The sequence below is a fragment of the Pseudoliparis swirei genome, chromosome 19 (genome assembly GCF_029220125.1).
Source record: "Pseudoliparis swirei isolate HS2019 ecotype Mariana Trench chromosome 19, NWPU_hadal_v1, whole genome shotgun sequence".
Taxonomy (NCBI): Eukaryota; Metazoa; Chordata; class Actinopteri; order Perciformes; family Liparidae; genus Pseudoliparis; species Pseudoliparis swirei.
The window spans coordinates 19,809,661-19,828,825 of record NC_079406.1 but is presented as its reverse complement, the minus strand read 5'-3'; the positions used below and the strand labels follow the sequence as shown (position 1 = coordinate 19,828,825).

General features: G+C 43.8%; 1 protein-coding gene across 6 annotated transcripts in view; it reads right to left on the bottom strand.

Moving 5' to 3' along the window:
• pcdh19 (protocadherin 19) overlaps positions 1 to 7,460 on the bottom strand; it is a 62,798-nt gene extending 55,338 nt beyond the window's left edge. For 2 of the 6 annotated variants that reach the window (XM_056439448.1, XM_056439447.1), the window contains exons 1-2: positions 4,223 to 7,460; positions 1,416 to 1,761 (exon numbers count right to left, since the gene is read on the bottom strand). In XM_056439448.1, coding sequence (XP_056295423.1) covers positions 1,416 to 1,761; positions 4,223 to 6,369 — 2,493 coding nt within the window. In that variant the 5' untranslated portion in view covers positions 6,370 to 7,460. The remainder of the gene's footprint in view (positions 1 to 1,415; positions 1,762 to 4,222) is intronic. The other 4 variants (XM_056439450.1, XM_056439449.1, XM_056439451.1 and 1 more) reach the window with 3 other exon arrangements.
• Between the last annotated feature and the right edge of the window lie 11,705 nt (positions 7,461 to 19,165).

The following is a 19,165-nucleotide window of genomic DNA, read 5'->3' as shown; positions in this document are numbered from 1 at the left end:
AAGCCTGCCGGAGCTTTTAACAACGGTGGCTGATTGCTCCGTGCAGTCAGACCCACATTTGTTCTTGGCTGAGGAAAGGCTGGTGGTGACCTGCATAGCTCGACCTACCAGCGAATACAATCACAGCATACGGGTCACTGCGTGTGCCTGCTGACTCCCCCAACTCTGCCTCCACTGACCAGATAACACCACAGGACAACCACCTACAACATTTCTCATTCCTTCCACCTGTGTTACTCACATGCAAACTCAGTCAGAAGCAGCTCCGACAGGCCCAGTAAATCAGCATGCCTGTAAGTAGGTCTCATTGACCCCTCAAGATCCACCGGTGCCGGGCTCTCTCTAGATCATGAAGTCAATACATCCATATCCATCTTGGTTTTTTTGTTTTTAGACACACGCTCACAACCCCCACACCTTCTTCTCACTGAATGTCAAACAGAAATTGGAGTCATCAATTACAAGTGTGCACATGGAGCTGGAGCTTATTTTCTGCTGTCTGTCTAGGAGTGAGCGTGATGCACATTCTTACACACACACACACACACACACACACACACACTGGTGCATCTTTTCCCTATCACACACAGACAAACATAAAAGGCCCTTTCTCTCATGGAATCAAGGACGAGCGGTTCATGAAGAAAAAGGTTTCCAAAAGAATCCAAGAGACCAGTTCATACATACAACAATCTATAAACTAAAGATTAGCAGGTCTGAACATACACTCTGTCAGCCTGAATAGTCTTTCAAGTGAGACCTCCACCGCTCTGCTGGAGCCATGCATGGCATGTCAGGGTAATTCAATGGCTACCTGTGCGGAGTGGCCATGCAGCCAAATGGAGAACACACAGATAAAGCATTTAAGTGGTGTTTTTCATTTCTGCTAGCACCTGAAATGATGTCTAGCAGAGCTGATTAGCGGGTTCAATACATCTGGCAGGTTCTCAGCACTGACAAAGAGAAAGAAAACAAGTGGAGTAGTAGAGACCAAGTAATCCACTTTGTCAGGCCTCCACATTCTGCTTGGCAAAGCGTTCTCACACAAAGGTCAGCCTCAATGTCTCGGCCCCTTGAAATGCCTTGAAGGATTCCACTCAGATCGACTGACAGAGAGTCACTCGTGCCATTTCAGAGAGCTCAGCTTTCCATCAATAACCGGGAGACATTCCCCTCAATTATAAGCGGTAGCACGGTGGAATGTGAAATGTTAGTGTGGAAAGGTGGTGCAAACCTTTTGTTCACAGCTCAGTCTTAAGACTTTGCACAATACAGGAGTCCTATTCATGATAATTAATGAAACGTTTAGTCATGAGAATAAATGTTACAACCACACCTCCCATTTACCTCAACCCCTCACACCCAAAGCAGCTCAGCCAAGGATTTAGGACAGAGCACAGCGGATTGTATCTCACCTCTGGCAGTGGCATGCCGTTGATGATGAGGTCTGGCTGCTGGTGGGCCTGCCCAGTGAACGGGTGCTGATAGCCATGGTTGGGAGCTGCATTGCGTGAGTTCTGGTTCTCCACGTTGAGGAAGGTGCTCTCGGAGCGCCTGCAGCCCAGCGGCAAGCTCTGCTGGTGGTAGTCGAAGTAGTTGAGCGAGGAGGTGAGAGACGAGCAACTCACCACATTCATCTTGTCTGTCTCCTCGACGTCACGTGGCACCAGGCGAATGTCGTTCTTGTTCAGCTTCTTCTTCTTGCTGGACTTCTTCTGGTTGCCATATGAGTACTCCGCCACCCTGCGCAAGTAGAAGAAACTGAACAGACTCAATAAAGCAGTGTTCTACCTTCCCCTGTCCTGTCCACACGGTCAAGAAGCACGCCCGCCCGCCCGCCATGCCAGCTCATTGCCCGCACCCAGGGGTGGAACAGCACACTTAAAGGAATCCCCACTCCTGTCTTGCAATGGAGCTGTTATCCCCTGTTTTTTTCTTGTTTTTTTCATTTGCATGCTCAACAATCAACATGTCACAAACAGGCAGGCGATATGCAAACATGCCAAAACCACAGAAGCAAAGCACAAGGACACACTGATACGAAGCAGCACTACCGGTATATATGCAATCATATTCAAAGCACACAACCCACACTGATTCCATTTTTTCTCTCATAATCAAGCGAGCCCACGAGCAGCACGCAGTGCACGAGAACTGCAGATTCAAAGTAATTTAGCTGCTCTCAGTGACTGGTGAAAACTTGAACAGAGTATTTTGACTTTAATAAGAGAAAATGAGCAACATGGCCATGTTTTATCATGGCATCCTCCGTTTGGGGGAATTATCCGTTATTTGCACAGCCTTGCAGTTTTCCACAAGAGAACAGATGCTAAGTTCTCTATAGTGATTACTACAAACCTCACTAAACACATTCCATATAATTTGCGATGTTTTTCACCATCACTGCATTACTTCAAACTCTGAAGGAAGCCATTTTTAACCTTTCGGTGTGGAGCATATGGCTTATTTTCTGTAAAAGCCCAAAACAGAACTATAGTTATGAATGAAATCGCAACGTCTGTGTTCCTGCTTCTTGAACATCTCTGCCCCCGCTGGCCTTTGCTCCTCACTAAAATGCATCTCTAATCCTCTGTCTCTTCTTAAAGAACACTGGCCTAGACATACACTATAGTTTTTCTTTTTCTTTTTTCTTTTAGATTGCATCTTCAAAACAGCTCCCTCCCTCACTTTGCTACCCTTTGATTCGAAAGGAAAGAAAAGCAGCTGCGAGAGTAGAAAATACTCCATCTCTTTTTCATTTATCATTCAAACATGTTGTCTCTCTGCTCCGTGCCCAAATTGAAATCTGGGAGGGGAAATCTTCAGAGTCAGACAGACTGACAGAGGACAAGCAATAAATTGGAGATAACTGCTCCTCATATTTGAGGTGGCGACTGAGAAGCAGAACACATCAGTGCTGATTAAAGCTCCCAGCAGGGAGAGTTGCTCACACGAGGAGAGTGAAGTGCTGAAAGCAGTTCTGAATTTGTATTTTTCTTGTCATTGTTTCTTCTCTAAACAAAACATATATCTGACATGGAAAATGTTATGTTGCATAAAGTATCTGTTGCGATGGAGATAGTAACACATAGGTATCCTGCTGCATCAAGTTAGGTTCAACTAAAACCTTTTTGGTGGATTCGGATGTGGATTCGGCCTTAAGTGGAGCAGTCGTGGTTTTTCTGAGAGCTACTACAGAAATACACAGAATTGATTTTAAAATTGAAGCTCTGCAATTCAGAAAATGTCAAAGAGCACTTAAAACTGGTAACAATTTCAACCAAACAGTACATGAGAATAAAAATACACAAGTGTCTATATCTAAATCTATCGTGAAAACAAAAAAAGAGCAACAATAGGGAAGAAATTTTTTTCATGAATACATGCTTGAAAAATGCCTAGAGTTAACTTTGAATTAAGAAAATTATGTTTGGAGCTAAATATGATTATAGCTTCAGGTTAAACTCACAAATCCAATCTATATGTAAATTCATAGTGGTAATGTGGCACAGGGAAATCAAAGCCAGAGCTGATGTTCAGATTGATGAACAAAACAGGATGTTCAATATTATGCAAGGTCCGGAAAATAATAATCTAGGTAAATAGTTAAGATGATGTGATTTTATGATAAATATATATTTTTTTAAACCTTATTTTGCCAGATATTCCTTGGTGCAGAAGAAAGCAGAGGCACATCTGAGTGAGCCTACAGGACTGTCCATAATCACACTGGATTAAAGCTGATAACAGCCAATCAGCCACGGTGGACGTTAAATAATAAATGTCTGGGACTGCTATTGAACCAGTGGGACGTTAATTGTCCGGCAACACAGCCGCAAATTGAACATGACAGTTGAACCGTCGTATTTATGAGTCAATTGGTTACAATGGATGAATTAAATCAATCAATCACATCTCCCTAACGCGGAACACTGGGCCTCGGCACAATGTGTCCGAGTGAAAGCAGGCGGCGGGTTCGTCTAACTCGGTTTCAGCTGCCGGGAGGGGAAAAAAATCTGCAGTCCTCACACTGGGGCCTACATGCTGCATGCCAAAAGCAATGCACTCACAACTTGCAGTTTCAGGCACGATCGCGGACACACGCACAGGCACGGGCGCACGCTCTCTAGCCCTCTCGCTCATATGCGCGTACACACATTACACACACACACACACACTTTACAACCACTTTACACACACACACGCGAGATTTAGTCAGTACCTGCAGTTGTACGTTCTGATCTCCTTGTTATCCCTCTTGCACTTGACTGCCACAAAAATCATTGTGACAAACAGGATAGCTGCGATGGAGCCCAGAGCGATGATGAAGATGAGGGACAGGTTGACAGGTCCGATAGGCTCCTGCGCGTTCAGGTCCGGTGAGAGGTACACCACGATGTAGGCCGAGGCGGACAGGGAGGGCTTGCCGTGGTCTCTCGCCACCACCGTGATCTCGTAGGTGGATTTCGCGTTTTCTCCAAACATCCTGGTGGAGCGCACCTCTCCGTTTACCTGGTCGATCTCAAAGAAAGCCCTGTCCCCCTCGGAGATGGTGTATGTCAGCCGGCCGTTCTCCCCCTCGTCGTAGTCGTCCGCTTTAACTTGGGTCACCATGTAACCCACCCCGGCGTTCCTGGCGATGGACACCTCCGCCGTGCCATTAACGAGGGGTGGGTTTGTCATAACAGGTGTGTTATCGTTAACATCCAGGACAACAATGCGCACCGTGGCGTTACTTGATAACGAGGGGTTACCATTGTCTCGGGCCAACACTTTGAAATCAAAAGTCCTGGTGTATTCATGGTCGAATGATCTCATGGAGTAAATTCGGCCTGATGGGTTGATGCTGACATATGTGTTTACATCCATGTGTTTGATCTCACCGGGGACTATGGAATAGGACACGGTGCCATTCATCCCCAGGTCTGGGTCTTCTGCTGACACCGCGAGAAGACATGAACCAGGGAGGTTGTTTTCCATCACCATCTCTTGATAGTGAGGTTTGAGGAAGTGGGGAGGGTTATCGTTTTCATCTGAGACTTTTACTACCAGAGACTTTGAGGCGCGTAAAGGGGGCGTGCCACTGTCTTCCGCTTGGATTGTCAGGTTATATGTGTCCTTTTGCTCTCTGTCCAGTCTGCCATCAACGAGTATCGTGGAGAAGCTCTCATATTCTTGAAGCCTAAATGGAACATTGCCCTGCAGCCTGCACTGCACTTTACCATTAGCCCCAGAATCCTTATCCGACACCCTCACCAGCGCAATGACATATCCACGCTGGGCGTTTTCACTAACTTCTACCAACTCTGTGTTCAGTGAGAGTAAACTGATGACAGGTGGGTTATCGTTCGTGTCCATCACATTCACGGTGACTTTGCAGTGAGCTGGGATTGAGTTGGGACCTAAATCTTTGGCCTGGACGTCGATCTCGTATAGTTTCGCTGTTTCATAATCCAAAACGCCGTTGACGGTGATGATCCCAGTTCCGGAGTCGATTTTGAACGCATCCCTCGTTTTCTCGGCAACGTAACTGTTGAACGAGTACACAACCTCTCCGTTCGTGCCCTCGTCGGGATCCGTTGCATTCAAGTCAATGACTAATGTATTCATAGGGGAATTCTCCATCACATTAACAGTGTACACTGACTCGTCATAGACAGGGTTGTTGTCATTAGAATCAATTACCTTGATATTTAACTGGACCGCGCCTATTTTAGGGGGGTCTCCTCCATCTTCTGCGCTAATTTCATATGAGTAGTGGGACTGGGTCTCCCTGTCCAACGATTTTTGTACAACAAGCTCAGCAATTTTGGACCCATCCCCTCTGGTCTTTATTTCTAGTCCGAAAAGCTCATTTGGAGTGATGGAATACGATTGCACTCCAAAGATCCCCGAGTCCGGATCGCTTGCCCCCTCTAGAGGAAACCTGGTACCAGGGGAGGCGTTCTCAGAAATTTCAATGTCAATGTGGCTCGTTGGGAATCTGGGTGCGTTATCGTTCAAATCCTGAATTTCAACCTTGATGACACAGATCTCCATCGAGTTTGACATCACTTCGAGGGAAATAATGCACTTTGGGTTCTGTCGACAAACTACATCGCGGTCTATTTTCATTTGGGTTGTAAGGATTCCGGCTGGACTGAGTTCCACCCATCGTGGTTCTGAATTGGAAATGACCCTCAAGTACGGGGGCTGAGAAGCAATCTGAAATCCTTGCTTTAGTGCGTCCCTTGTCACGTTTCCAATGACTGACCCGGGCTTCATCTCCTCGTTTATTCCATACTTTAGGTTGATAACAGCCTCAGCCGCGATCCAAGAAAGGAGGAACACAGCAATTGTTTGTATTAATTCCATCTCCTTGGTTTGCATTGTACCTGTTGACTTTTTCTCAGCCGGATAAAGAGCTCGCTAATTTAGCACGAGAATGCACGTCAGAGAAAACCGTGAAAAAAGGCTCCAAATGAAGCATCTCATTAAAATGTCCAGAAAAGTGTTTGGGGTGACGGAAAGCTCTTCTAGTATGCACATAATATCATGGCGTGAACCCTATAATGGTAACAAGTGCCTTAGCCTATTCTACTCTTCTCAGGCAGAGCACATCCTCCGGTCTACTGCAGCGGGCGAAACATTGGGGACGACAGATCTGAGAAAACATGCTGAATGTTCTCACAACAGTGATTTAGCCCTGTAAATCCGTGCAGCTCTTCTCAAGCGGCACACTGGTCCTACACATGACTCATGCGATGAACTGTCCATTTCCAAGTGGGCTGAAAGGAGGGGAAACGATCGGACTGCAGAAATGAAAATTCCTTTGAGCACAAGTCCACAAAATGTTCAATCTTCCGTGCAGAAGAATAACGGGTTCAATAAGTCCGTGTTAAAACCTCCGCCTGGGTGTCAGCAAATACTTAATTCGCATTTCGGATACACATCTTGCTCTGAGGGCGATATTACAAGCAGTGACCAAATGTCCTCTTCGGCTCTATGCTTTCAAATTGCACATCGGATGAAGAAAAAACTAAAAGAATCCGCAGTCACAACATTATTCAACAACTCAAGTCCGGATACCTTTGTTTAAGAACATGGGTGCGATGAGGGGATGTCTCATCTCATCACTGAAGTCCCGATTACCTTTTCTTTTTTTATTTCCAGCAGATTTAGTCCTTCATCCCCTTGGCACGTCTTGGAAGCTTTTACTTAATTTCCTCGTATCTCACTTGGAAAAGGTTGCACATATCCCGACAATTACTCCATGCAACATAAAAGAAAAAAAGAAAGACAAAATCCGTTGAGCCGAAAGCCAGTTGGGAGGAAACGATGCAAGAGCCTAACTGTGGGTAAAAAACGCATTTAATGTCGGGCTGCAGCAAAGTAGAAGCACGGTCGCCTATATCCAGCCTGGTCGGGGCAGAAAAAAAGAAAGAAATCACCACTCGTTGCCAGTAGGCTGTCTAGTTGACTCCAACAAGCGCTCCTCTCGCTTCACTGGTGCACACTGGCGGACGCGCAGCTCCGAGCGGAGCGCTCAGTCTCAGTCTCAGGACCTGCAATCCCCTCAGCCAATCAGAGGTTACACAGGAGGGCTGGGAGCTGCGGGTGGGTGGGGCAAAGCACGGCAATGAAACACGGCCAACTACCTGTTCTCCTGCAGATGGACGACTCAACGGGCAATTACAGCGTACACGTTGAAACACGGAGCTGTGTATTAGATGATGGCTCGAGCAGCGGTTCCAAAAGGGAGGTCTGGGGACCCGTGGGGGTCTTTGAGACGAAGACATCGCTACTCCAGGATAAAAAGAAGAAGAAGAAGAGTCACAGACTAATTTCTCCCAGTGGAGGCACAGAAGAGATGCTAAGGATAACTTTTCACAGATGTGTCCTTGTTTTGTCTTACAGTAGCCAATGGGCTATCATTTGTAACGAGTCATCTTTTACAACACACGTCTTCTCAACGGGGACCCTGGAGGTTATTGTGCACTTAAATGGATTTCTCTTTGACCCTCAGTGACAAGTCAAAGCCTGGTAAACTTCGTCCCAGGGCAGATAAAGGGCATTTCCTGCGTCTTTACTGCATAATTTAAGTTGCAACTGTACGCTTTATGTTACATCAATTACACCCTAACCTGCCTCCCATGTGCAATACGTCTGAATTTAAGCCACACCGTGCGCGGACTCAATAATTAAAGATTAATTATAGATTATGGATTCCATGAAGCAGCGTGCTGGGTGGAAATCTCGCCATCGGTGAGATCATTTACACAGCAACGCTTTTGTCATGAAACAAAGTCTTCTGACCTAATATTAGCCTCGAGCCTCCTTATCAATTACACGAACCCCACTGGGACCCAGAGAGTTAAATATCATATATCATATTTTTTAATAGTCTGTTTCACAGCTGAATTGCAATACTTATGGATCAACACTTTAAGACACAAGCCTATAGTGGAGTTTCATCCTATTAAAATTAATAAATTGCCTTCACTGTAATTAAATCGTTCGTGTTTGTCAGCTGCAAAGTCCTCATGTGGTAAATAATGAGGTGGATGGACTCCGGCCTCTCTGGCCTGACGATGAGCATCATAAGAACAAATGAAATAAAATAAATGTTTAGCAACAGTGCATCTCTTCCCAATTATCTCCAGGTGACTCGGGTCGCTATCATATCGAAGCTCTTTACCACGTGAACAAATTCACGCCTGTGACGCGCCAGCCGCCTAAAAAAAAGAAAGTAAAACTACTCTGCCAAGAAAGAAAAAAAAGGGTGAAGTTCCTCATGAAATCTTCTCATTCAGATGGAAGCGACACTCGGTCACAGCCGGTCCTCCTCACACACACACACACACACACAAACACACACGCACGCGCACACAAACCCGCACACACACACGCGCGCGCAAACACGCTTTTCCCATGCAGCCAGCCTGCCCGCCTCTCACCAGCGCGCCATCACATCCTGTTGAGGCCGATTTCAAAGTCACAAGGGTGACACCTAGCGTCCGCAGCCGCCGCTCGAGTCTGTTATTCCAGCTTGTCCCTCGGACTGTCTCACCCCAATGAAAAACAACCGTGTGCCACAAGAATAACAATGAAAGCACACGGGCAAATCAATTTCCTCTTTATATTGGAATATAAGTCGGCGGTTTGACCACAATTAATATGCTGTCCGAGAGGTGAATTAGTTCTGAGCCATATCCAATCATTGTTAATCAATAAAGAGTGATTGAACTGTGTATGGGAATGGGAATACGGTCATTGTTGTGCAATATGGACAAATAATGTACCTTCCTTTATGTTATGTTTTTATTTATGACACTTAAACTGTGTCAGTAAATTAATCACTTGAGGATGAATAGTAGCATCTTCACTGGGCCTACTAAAACCCTTTATGAAAATTCCAAATATATGGCCATCTTTGTTTATATATATATATATATTACAGGTTACACAAGAGTAACCAGTCCAGAAACACTCCCCACCACCATTTGCTGTTGTAAAATAACGCAATCCCATCTTGACAAACACATTCGTAACAACAAAGCAACTTGTTTGCTCTCCCATAACACTTTTCAAGACGTGTTGCAGGCGCATAAGGAGAGCGCAAGAAGAATCTTTAAGCTCATAAATTCTTAATGTCAGCGAGTTAAACAACCGTAGGCGCTGGCAGGGGGCTTTCTTTTCCTCAGGGCTTTCTGATGGCTATATGTACAACTTAGTGGGGTGAACGTTTTGTATTTCTATGAGTCTGCGGTGGTGTTACAGAGGCTTGCATTGACTGCTTGATTCTCAGCCAAATAGGTGCTCTGTGGAAACAATACAAAAACACAAAAGCAATGTGCTTTTATTGTGACAACACGTCTGCAAATGATCGTGAGACATGATTGCATGAGTATAAATGTATAATCAATAGAGCTTTTGTTATTGTACCCTGTGTTTTTAGTGTATTTATGTGATGAATAGTATCTTCATGTTGAGTTGGTTCATGTCTAAATGGTTGAGCTGAGACTTCTGTCGTTAACCCTCATATGTAAAGGTTTAAAGTCCTTGGCCTTTGTGTTATTGTCCAATTTGGAGTGCCACATGCAGCGGCTGATGACGGCTATGAGGGTTAATAATATCGCAGATTTTCTTCCCACTGCAGCTGAGTGCATTGTGCACTGCCTCGAGCAACAGGGCTGATCATAAACTATAGCGGCGTAATTTAGCCACAATGTATTTCTGTCTCTGGGAGAGTGGTGTAATATTTCATTTATGAGTTACAATCTACCTCCACAGCCCTCCTGCTGTCGACGGTCTCTTTTGTGGCTTTTATTGATTTTACCGTTATGTTAAAAAAAGTGTGCGTTTTCTCTTGTGGATGTTGGTGCATGAACTGCTTGGCATCAGTGTTTGTTTACATCGCTATCGTTATTTGGTCGGTGAGGAAGAAAGAGGGGAAGTGACTGTGAGAAGATATTGTGTTTACTTTTCTACTGATTCATTAAACTGGCATGTTATTCAGATTCAAGACCACACGCTATGTTCTGGCTTGAGTTCTGTTTGTCACCTTCCGACAGTACACTAACCGATATAGGAAGACGGGTGCAGAATACTGAATATTTCCTTAAGAAATATCCCTACATTATACCTCATACTGTTCATCGGATATTTGTTGTTGAAAAACAATCAACATATGGATAAATAATTAAAATTTCAAACTGGATGTGTGAGATGGCTTTTTGTCTATCAACAGGTTTATAATCGTATAGCCATGATATAACAGTTCTTTGTTTAAAATATGTAAATCTAAATGTATCTCCTAATATTAAGGAAGCACTGTACGGTGTTTGCTTGAAACCGTTTCTTCTTTAACTAGAAGACAGGAGGCAGAGTTTGACTATTTAAATCCATGGGAATTTCACAACCTTGCACTGGTTTTTGAACACATTTCATGAAGGATTTGTGGTGGAAAGCTTGAACAAGTGCGGTTGAAAGTACACATAGAATGAGTGATTTTATTTCATTTCATTTTTTTTCTTCTCTGCTGCCAAGGAACGGCACACGTCTGTAGTCTCTCCCTGCTGCTTGCTTGGAAAGGAATATCTAAGCTCCTCTGACAGATGCTGGCATTATCACCCCTGTGTCCTGCCCGGCACTGGAACCCGGCCCGTGCACAAACACTGATTTACAGGAGCTTGCGCGAGGCAGCAGAGACAGACAGCAGCGCATCGATTTTGAGGGAGCAAGATGGCCACGCTTATTTTGGCTGGAGCTGAAAATGACGTTATTATTATGGTCCTCATCCCTACGGCTTCGTAAAAAAATTGATTTCTGCTGAGCACCCCCCTTGCCAGAGGCATAAAAAAGGAAGGAGAACTGACAGGCTTAATCCATGGGCCTCTCGTCAATGACGATACGCCCTCCACTCCATTCCACACTGTGCCTGTCCATGGGCCTCTCGTCAATGACGATACGCCCTCCACTCCATTCCACACTGTGCCTGTCCATGATGCATCAATTAGTATCAACTCTCCCCATCCATCTGAGGGTTCACAGAGTCCCCTGGGACTGTGAGTACAATTCAACAGCAAAACGGGCCTTTTCTCTGCTCTTCAGTGACTTCTTTTGTATTGCGCTGTTGGTTGTTACGATACTACTTTGAATTTAATCCACTTTTTATTCCTAATTTCCCCCAAAGCACTGGCCCCCGAAGCATTGGCCTGCGACCCCCATTGTGGTTGAGTTGAAGAGGAAAGAGTGCAGTAGGTACATCTCAGCTTTGTGTATTTCAATCAGTGTTAATACCACTCGAAACCATTCATTTTCCTCTCAGTCACTTCTCTGTGAATACATCAGTGGAAACAAAAGTGGAAGTTCTGGGTTTGTACCCATTCTGGCACTTTCCCAACTGGAGAGTTACCAAAGAGCAAAACTAACTTTTCTCGGGCTGCTGATGACGCACTTCTTGGCCACAAATGTGTCCTCTTTTACCAGCACAAGAGCTTTGATTTTCACCGAATGCGATTCGATGTGTTCAGGTAGAAATGTCAAAGGTTTTCCTGAATAGCCTCCGTCAGGTTTAATAGAATTACTGCCCTCGCCTTCCTTTTACCTGACACGTGCAGGCCATGGGTGCAGATGGTCTCATATTAGAGTGGATGTGGACCTCGGTGCAAACAGATGCAAGTGAATGAAAGGATTGCTGAGTGTGATTGTTTGAAGTTGGCTGGTTGGTGGGGGCCCCTGATCATCAAGCGCTGCATTCATTCAATATGCCGTTTGTTGTTTAAACAATTAATAATTCTCAACCCAATGGCCCATTTGCTTCTGAAATGAAACATGCTTGTTGTATTTGTGCATAATTGGTTTAGCTATTCATGCTCTTAGATGGCAATTAACAGACGTTGTATACAGTCCTCTCATGTTCGAAGCCAACTGTACGCACACTGGTTCTCTGAATGTCCGTATGATGGATAGCAATTTAAACTCTAAATGGCTATTTATGAAAGAACTCTCTTCAAAGTGAAATTATAGTTTGAGAACATTAACTTGTTATTTTAAAAGAGCATATAAAATAACATACGATAAGTGCTCATGTTCACCACTATCTTTCTTAATTTTCCTTTCAAATAAATGTAGACATGCATTCCTGTGAAAAACCATTTATAGAGACTACAGAATATAATGCAGAAAACCATTATCATAATTAATGAGACACTCGTACAGTCAGGAAAACAGGGCAAACCAAGAATATGTTGGTTCCCTCATTGATTTTATTGTTGCTGCCTGCAGGGCCTCCCTTTTAAAGAGAGGACAGGCTTTACAGATTGTTGGAGCCTCGCATAATTTTTGATATTTGCCAAGTGCTGCTTGTAACACATTTCATTTCACCCTGAAATGGATTGACCGCTGAGCAACATTATTTTAAACATACCTGAATTGGAAAATAAAACATTTTACAGTAGCTATATGCTTGATGCAACACACGCTGGTAAAAATTATTCTTTAAGTCTTGGACAGAGTCTAGACTGAGTCTGAGATGTTGATTACAGATTTTGGGGCTGAATTTTTTACATTGCTTGACTGTTTGAAGCACATTTCTTCTCCGTTTCCATAGCATGAAGCACAATAGGTGTAATCATGAGCACAATACAATGTCATTTTGATCTAATCATCTTGCTGTGCAGAATCAGTTGTCTTTGTTTGGAGGCCTGGGTCTATTAAAAGCAACAACTACAAAGAAAAGACACACATCTAAGGCTCTGAATAGACAATAGTCAGGATCTGTGAACATAGAAGCTTCTGTTCACCTGGCGTACGGTCAATTAGCTGTGTGTTGCTATGTTTATTCAATGTCAGCTCTGATTAATAGGCACAACATGCTGTATAGAAGACCTGAACATGTAGTACGGTGCCTGGGTGGGACATTGTCTGATACCATCTCCACAACACGGTGCTTATCTCGTTCCGTCCCCGCCCCCCCCCCTCCCCACGCTTAGGGGGTGTTTACAGCTGTTTTCTCATCAAGACAAATTAGTGTGACTGTGTGCCTCTTTCACCCCCTCAGAGAGCAGCAGTGAACAGAGACATCCTGGTCACTACCTCTCGCTGTGCTTTTGGATTGGGGAATGCTAAGCGGCATTTAAAGTTGGTGACATATGTCAGTTTTAAGTAAATGTGTTTGTTTGCTTGGTATTTATAACCTAGGGATCAAAGAGGAGGACAACATATCGTTGATGGTTTTACTCCCTCTCTAATCTGTCTGTCTAATCCAATATACTATTATTTTTTTGAGCGGCATTGGCTGATTTAGCTGTGGTAATACTCTAAATCCCGGCTATCCTGACTGTGCTGTGTGCGGGGAAATGAGAGAACGGGGTTGTATCCACGGAGGATAACCTCCATCCACACAACACACGCATACATCCACTCGGCCTGACACTGCCGCTTTGCGTCTCCCAAACACACCTAGCAAAATAGATTCAGCACATTTTCGCTTAAAACAGAGACCATGGTGATACCAAATATGTTATAGCTTCACTATAATAAACGTTGACTTCCTGCTGGTGAAAAATGAGGTTTTGTCAAGAAAATGTCATTTCCTTTTACACTGACCATGACAGTGTTGTTAGCAAAGCCCAGGTGGTTAAGCACAACCACTCCTGCGAGCACCCATATGTTGCCTGCGTGATAGATGCAGTAGCATGAGGGGGGGGCTCATGTTTATTGCTTTTCATAATGTGCCACCAGTGTCCTCATGGTAATGAGGACTTTGCCCTATGATTGTGCCAGTTTATAATGGTACACTTCATCACCTTAATACTGGGCTCCAGCTACAATTGATGGCACAGGCTCCATTAAGGCTCACCACACATTAGTAGGTCTTGTTATTTCAGCATTAGCTTGTCAACACCTCATCTTAATTTCACCGCTGAACCACATCTGAACCATATAAACGGAGACCTCGAACGCTTTGGCTGCCTGTGTCGAGAGGAGGTAGGAGGTGAGAGTGTGAGTGGGTGTAGGCTCACAGGCGTATATTTGTGTATTTGCCACTATGTATGGTTGCGAGTGTGCGTGTGTGTCAGCATGTGTTATAGAAGGCATTCTCCTCCTCAGAGAGATGTGAATACAAAATAACAGACACTGAGACGAAAATAGAGGGAGAGAGACAGCGAGAGAGAGAGAGAGAGAGAGAAAGAAAGAGAGAGAGGAAATAATCTCATGCTATGTTATCCCTGCAAAACCTGACAAACCACCCCCGAGACTGATCTGGTTTAGCATTCAGTATGGTTCGGGGCTTGTTTGTGCTCCCTATGATTGGAGTAGGCTGGCTAAGTTGGCCTCATAACAGTCCAGTCACAGTGGAGCCCAAGTGGAGTCACGCTGCCTACGGATGGCAGGTCTGTCTCTATCTGGCCACAGATATCAATAAAGGCAGTAGTGCAGTCTTCTGGGATGCTGGACAGTCCACATTTGCTCCGCTGAAGGAGGGTTATTAATTGTCCCGATGTTGTATGTGGTCTGCTTGCACAATATGTTTTTTGTTGAACATTCTGAATTCCAGACATGTGTCCCAGAATGCGATTAGTCCTCTGCCATTAGATCAAGCGACACATGTCTTCTCGCCTCCTGCGTGGTCTGGAATTACGGTGAGGGAGAAAAAAAAGAAATTAGTATGGAAATTAGCTGTCTTTAAAGCATTTGGCGGTAAAGGTGGTGTATGGTGTTACAGGACGGTGGCATTCCCTTTCCAGATATCCAAGTACGGATACAGGAGGATTGATTTCCTTGGGAGACTCATATGCCCCTGTGCAATGTGGAATTAAGGAAATGGCACATGAAAGGCATATCATGCTGTTTAGTATATTCTAATTGTGCATGCGGTATGGTGTGGCCTGGGACAAGCCGATTGTATTTTAGCATCACACACTGATTTGGAGAGTTGGAGGCTCCTTAATATTTTTTAAATAAACACATAAGAGCTTGTAATCTTTACTCCAGCCCAATGGAACCAAGCCCATACCTTAGAGCTGAGTCTGCTTTGCCTTCTGATGCTTTGCCTGACTTCCTGTGGCCAGTAGCAATGGTGACAAACTGACACATGTTGAAGCTTCAGTTCAGTCAACATGAAGTCCATGAAAGGTACAGTAGGTGTGTTCTAATCCAATGCAGTATAATCATAAATTAAACAAAGCAATATATTATTTTTAAAGATCTGACAGACATTCGATTTATTTATGAACAATAAATAATTCAATTATGTTTGAATACTGATTCATTAAAAAATGTAATGAATGCAAAATTACCTTTATGCCATTTCAATTCAAACTACTTGCAGCAGTGTTGGCAAGCTCTGCACGAGGTTAAGGTTGCCAGTGAGGTACGTACGTCAACGCTCTTTTGAAATGTGATAAAACTGCACTGAACACTGTGCTACAGTTGGTAATGTGTGAATGAAGTCAGACTTGAGGATAAACACAGTCTTGGCCCCTCAGCTGCAGCGTGGCTCAGTGTGATGTCCATGTATTAGGAAAGTATACTGCACTGGTGCTATATGTTATGGTTTTATGATATGATATGATCATCCTTTATTTGTCCCACAGTGGGGACATTTCAAAAATGTTACGGGTTAACGCTCAGTTGTAAACTGTTTCCATTTTCTTCCAGTCGCTTTGCATGCTCATGTTCAGAAAATGTGTGCGCTCATGTGGTTTTTAAAACAGGTTGGTTGCTCTCTGCATGCATTTGACTTGAAGATAACATACTTTTCTGGTATACCAGATACTGTGGATCTCTAGCCAATATGTATGCAATAAAGGGTCGAACCTGCATGTTGTTGACACAACACCTACCTGGTTTAATTTTAAGGAAATATTTCCAAGACATGATTAAGGTTTGTGAACTCTTTAGGGTTCAACGAATCCTTGATTAGTCATTTTAGGCTAAACTGGGTTAAAATCGCTCAGACTCGTCCCGAGGTTATAATTACACATATCTATTTCAGCCACATGCTTCCTAAGTTCTTCTTTTATTCCGCACAACCACAAGGCCTGATGTTGTCTTCAATACCTGAAGATGTGAGATAATTGCTCTTTCTGGCACCGCCTGGCTTCATTACCTCTCTTACGATGTCGTGGGGTGATGCTGCTTATTTTGGCAAGAGGCAATCTGGCCCCGAAGCGATGGGAATTCCTTTCCCCCATGTGTCAGCGAATGTTTACCGAGGCCTGAGGACTGAGGATGGATCACAGGATTTCATAATCCACTGCCCGTACAGTGAAGCAAGGGCAAAAAATAATTCCCTTTGTGTCAACAGTTGTTTCATTCATGGGTAATTTCCCCACAGCTAGCCTCATACTGCAGCCAGAGAGAGAGAGAGAGAGAGAGAGAGAGAGAGGAAGAGATAGCAAGAGAGATGTCCACACTCAAGTGCTCTGCTTCCCTGGAAACTGCTTCATGATTTGGTTGTATTTGTATTCCTCCAGAGTTGTTCATACTCATTCATGTGTTTTAACAAACCATGTATTTGAATTTATGAGAGCCATATAAATCAAGAGTTTAGATGATGTCAGCAGTTCCTAGAGGAGGCGGGACATCTCTGGAAACGCTACTCAACAGTTTTATTTTTGCTCCCTGGGCACTGGCTATTTTCCAGTCGTCGTTCGGGATAAATGCTCTCTGAATGGCAGCACTGGAGGTAAAAGTCACTCAGACCTGAGCACAGACTGTTAAAATCTGAATTTCAAAAACGTGATATGTCATATTGTATAAAGCAGCAGTGCTTTCTCTTTGATCCTCTATCTTTTATTTTCTGACTGGTTTTATCCGAGTACGAAAAGCATGTCCTGCAAAGTGACAACATAGTTTGAGCAGTGTTCATTTTGTCATCAGTGTGTTCATTTTGTTAACTAAATAATAGCATTTATGAAAAATTTTATTACATTTTTTAAATCTGGGAATTATAACTACACAACAATGCGAAAGATCGACCAATGGACACATTGAGTGATTATTGCTTATTTAAAGACCCCATACATCAAGGACTCATAAGCTGTAGCCTATTCCTGCCAAACACCACCCTTTGCCCCCTAAATTGATCTCTTGTTCAGTTCTGTGCCGAAATAAATGTTTACAATCTGGAACAATATCCCCGTAAATAACAACTGTACACAGGGTGCATTTTTACTAATGTTAATACATTATTAAACGTACTATTATTAAGCTGTCTGCTCTGCTGTGTCACCCGCGCCGGCCTCAGCGCCATTTTCAAAGTTAAGCTGGGTCATCACTGCCAAGATGGCGACTGTTTGAGCGTCACAATAGCTCTTCAAAACCATATTTCATTTTGTCTATTCTGTATCCTTTATGTTTGACATACATGACTGCATTTCCTTACTCGTAAAACATATATATTTTCACTATTTAAAATCATGCAGAGTTTACATTCTTATTTAATAGATTCTACTTTTCCTCTTCCTTGTCCATAATACATTGCTTTGAGGCTTTGCGCGTTACCGCAGCCAAATGTTGATCAGAGGAATATCACATGAGTGTCCAGCAATTTGCATGTGTCCGGTAGAAATAAAATGGGAGCCTTGCATGTGAAAACATTGCGCCATAGCACTGCTAATGGTCAAAAACTCCAAAGGGCGCCTTTAAATTATGCACTCTGCAACTACAACATGCAGAGCATTTGTCTCACGGTTGCCATCCTTATTGCGTGTAGCTGCACAACCGAGAGGCTAGAAACAGCTTGTTCCAGCCGCTGCTACAGCTACACTGTTAAACCTCCCCATCAATATGCGTTTATACTGCTGTCAGTGCTGCAACCTGGTTCCTCCTCCGCCGTGTCCCTGACTGATTACAAAGGTGGAACAACTTCACACTGTTTGTGGGCGAGCCATCATGGCCCTTTGCAGACCTCAGGATGCTTGTGTACTTTTTCTCTTCCCGGCTCTTCACTGGTATCTGGGCTGCACAGGACTGCAAAAGCAGGATCATCTTAAGGTGGATAAAGAAGGACTTTCACGAGCATAACCCTGTGGATTAACTGGTGCCTTCTCTATGCTGATATGAAAGTGCACTGCATTGCAGTTAGAGTATATGAGCAATGCAGGCAGAATATGTAAGTCAAAGGTGCATTGTTTGGCATTATCTGGGTGGGAATGGGCGTGTGACACTGTTTGCATCCAGAAATATGTTTTTAAACATACGTAAAAGGAACATGGCCAAATGAATGACATTCTAACCACCATTCCATAAATAGCAATGATAAAGAAATAATAAGGGGAAAATGAAACGGCAAACCAATAGCAGAGAAGCAGGACACCATTAACAAACCATTAAAAACATCCTGCAGCATCAGTGATCACCACTTACAGCTTCAACTTATTGACTTTTCTAGCACACACTGGCTGCTGCACTCACATCATGCTGCATCGAGTGTCGAACTGAGCATCCACGGGGGAGAAAAGTCACATCAGCCACCCAGTTGCTGTTATCAAACATGTGAAATACATTTCTCACAGCTGCTATATCTCCCACTTGCTCGAAAGAGTCTCAACAAACCGGTGCCAAGCAACATCGTTCAATGTAAATACAATCCAACATCAATACAATTACAAGTGATTTAGTTTAATTTAAGAGGAGCTATATAGCCAACACAGTTTGTTTACATCTGGATTAA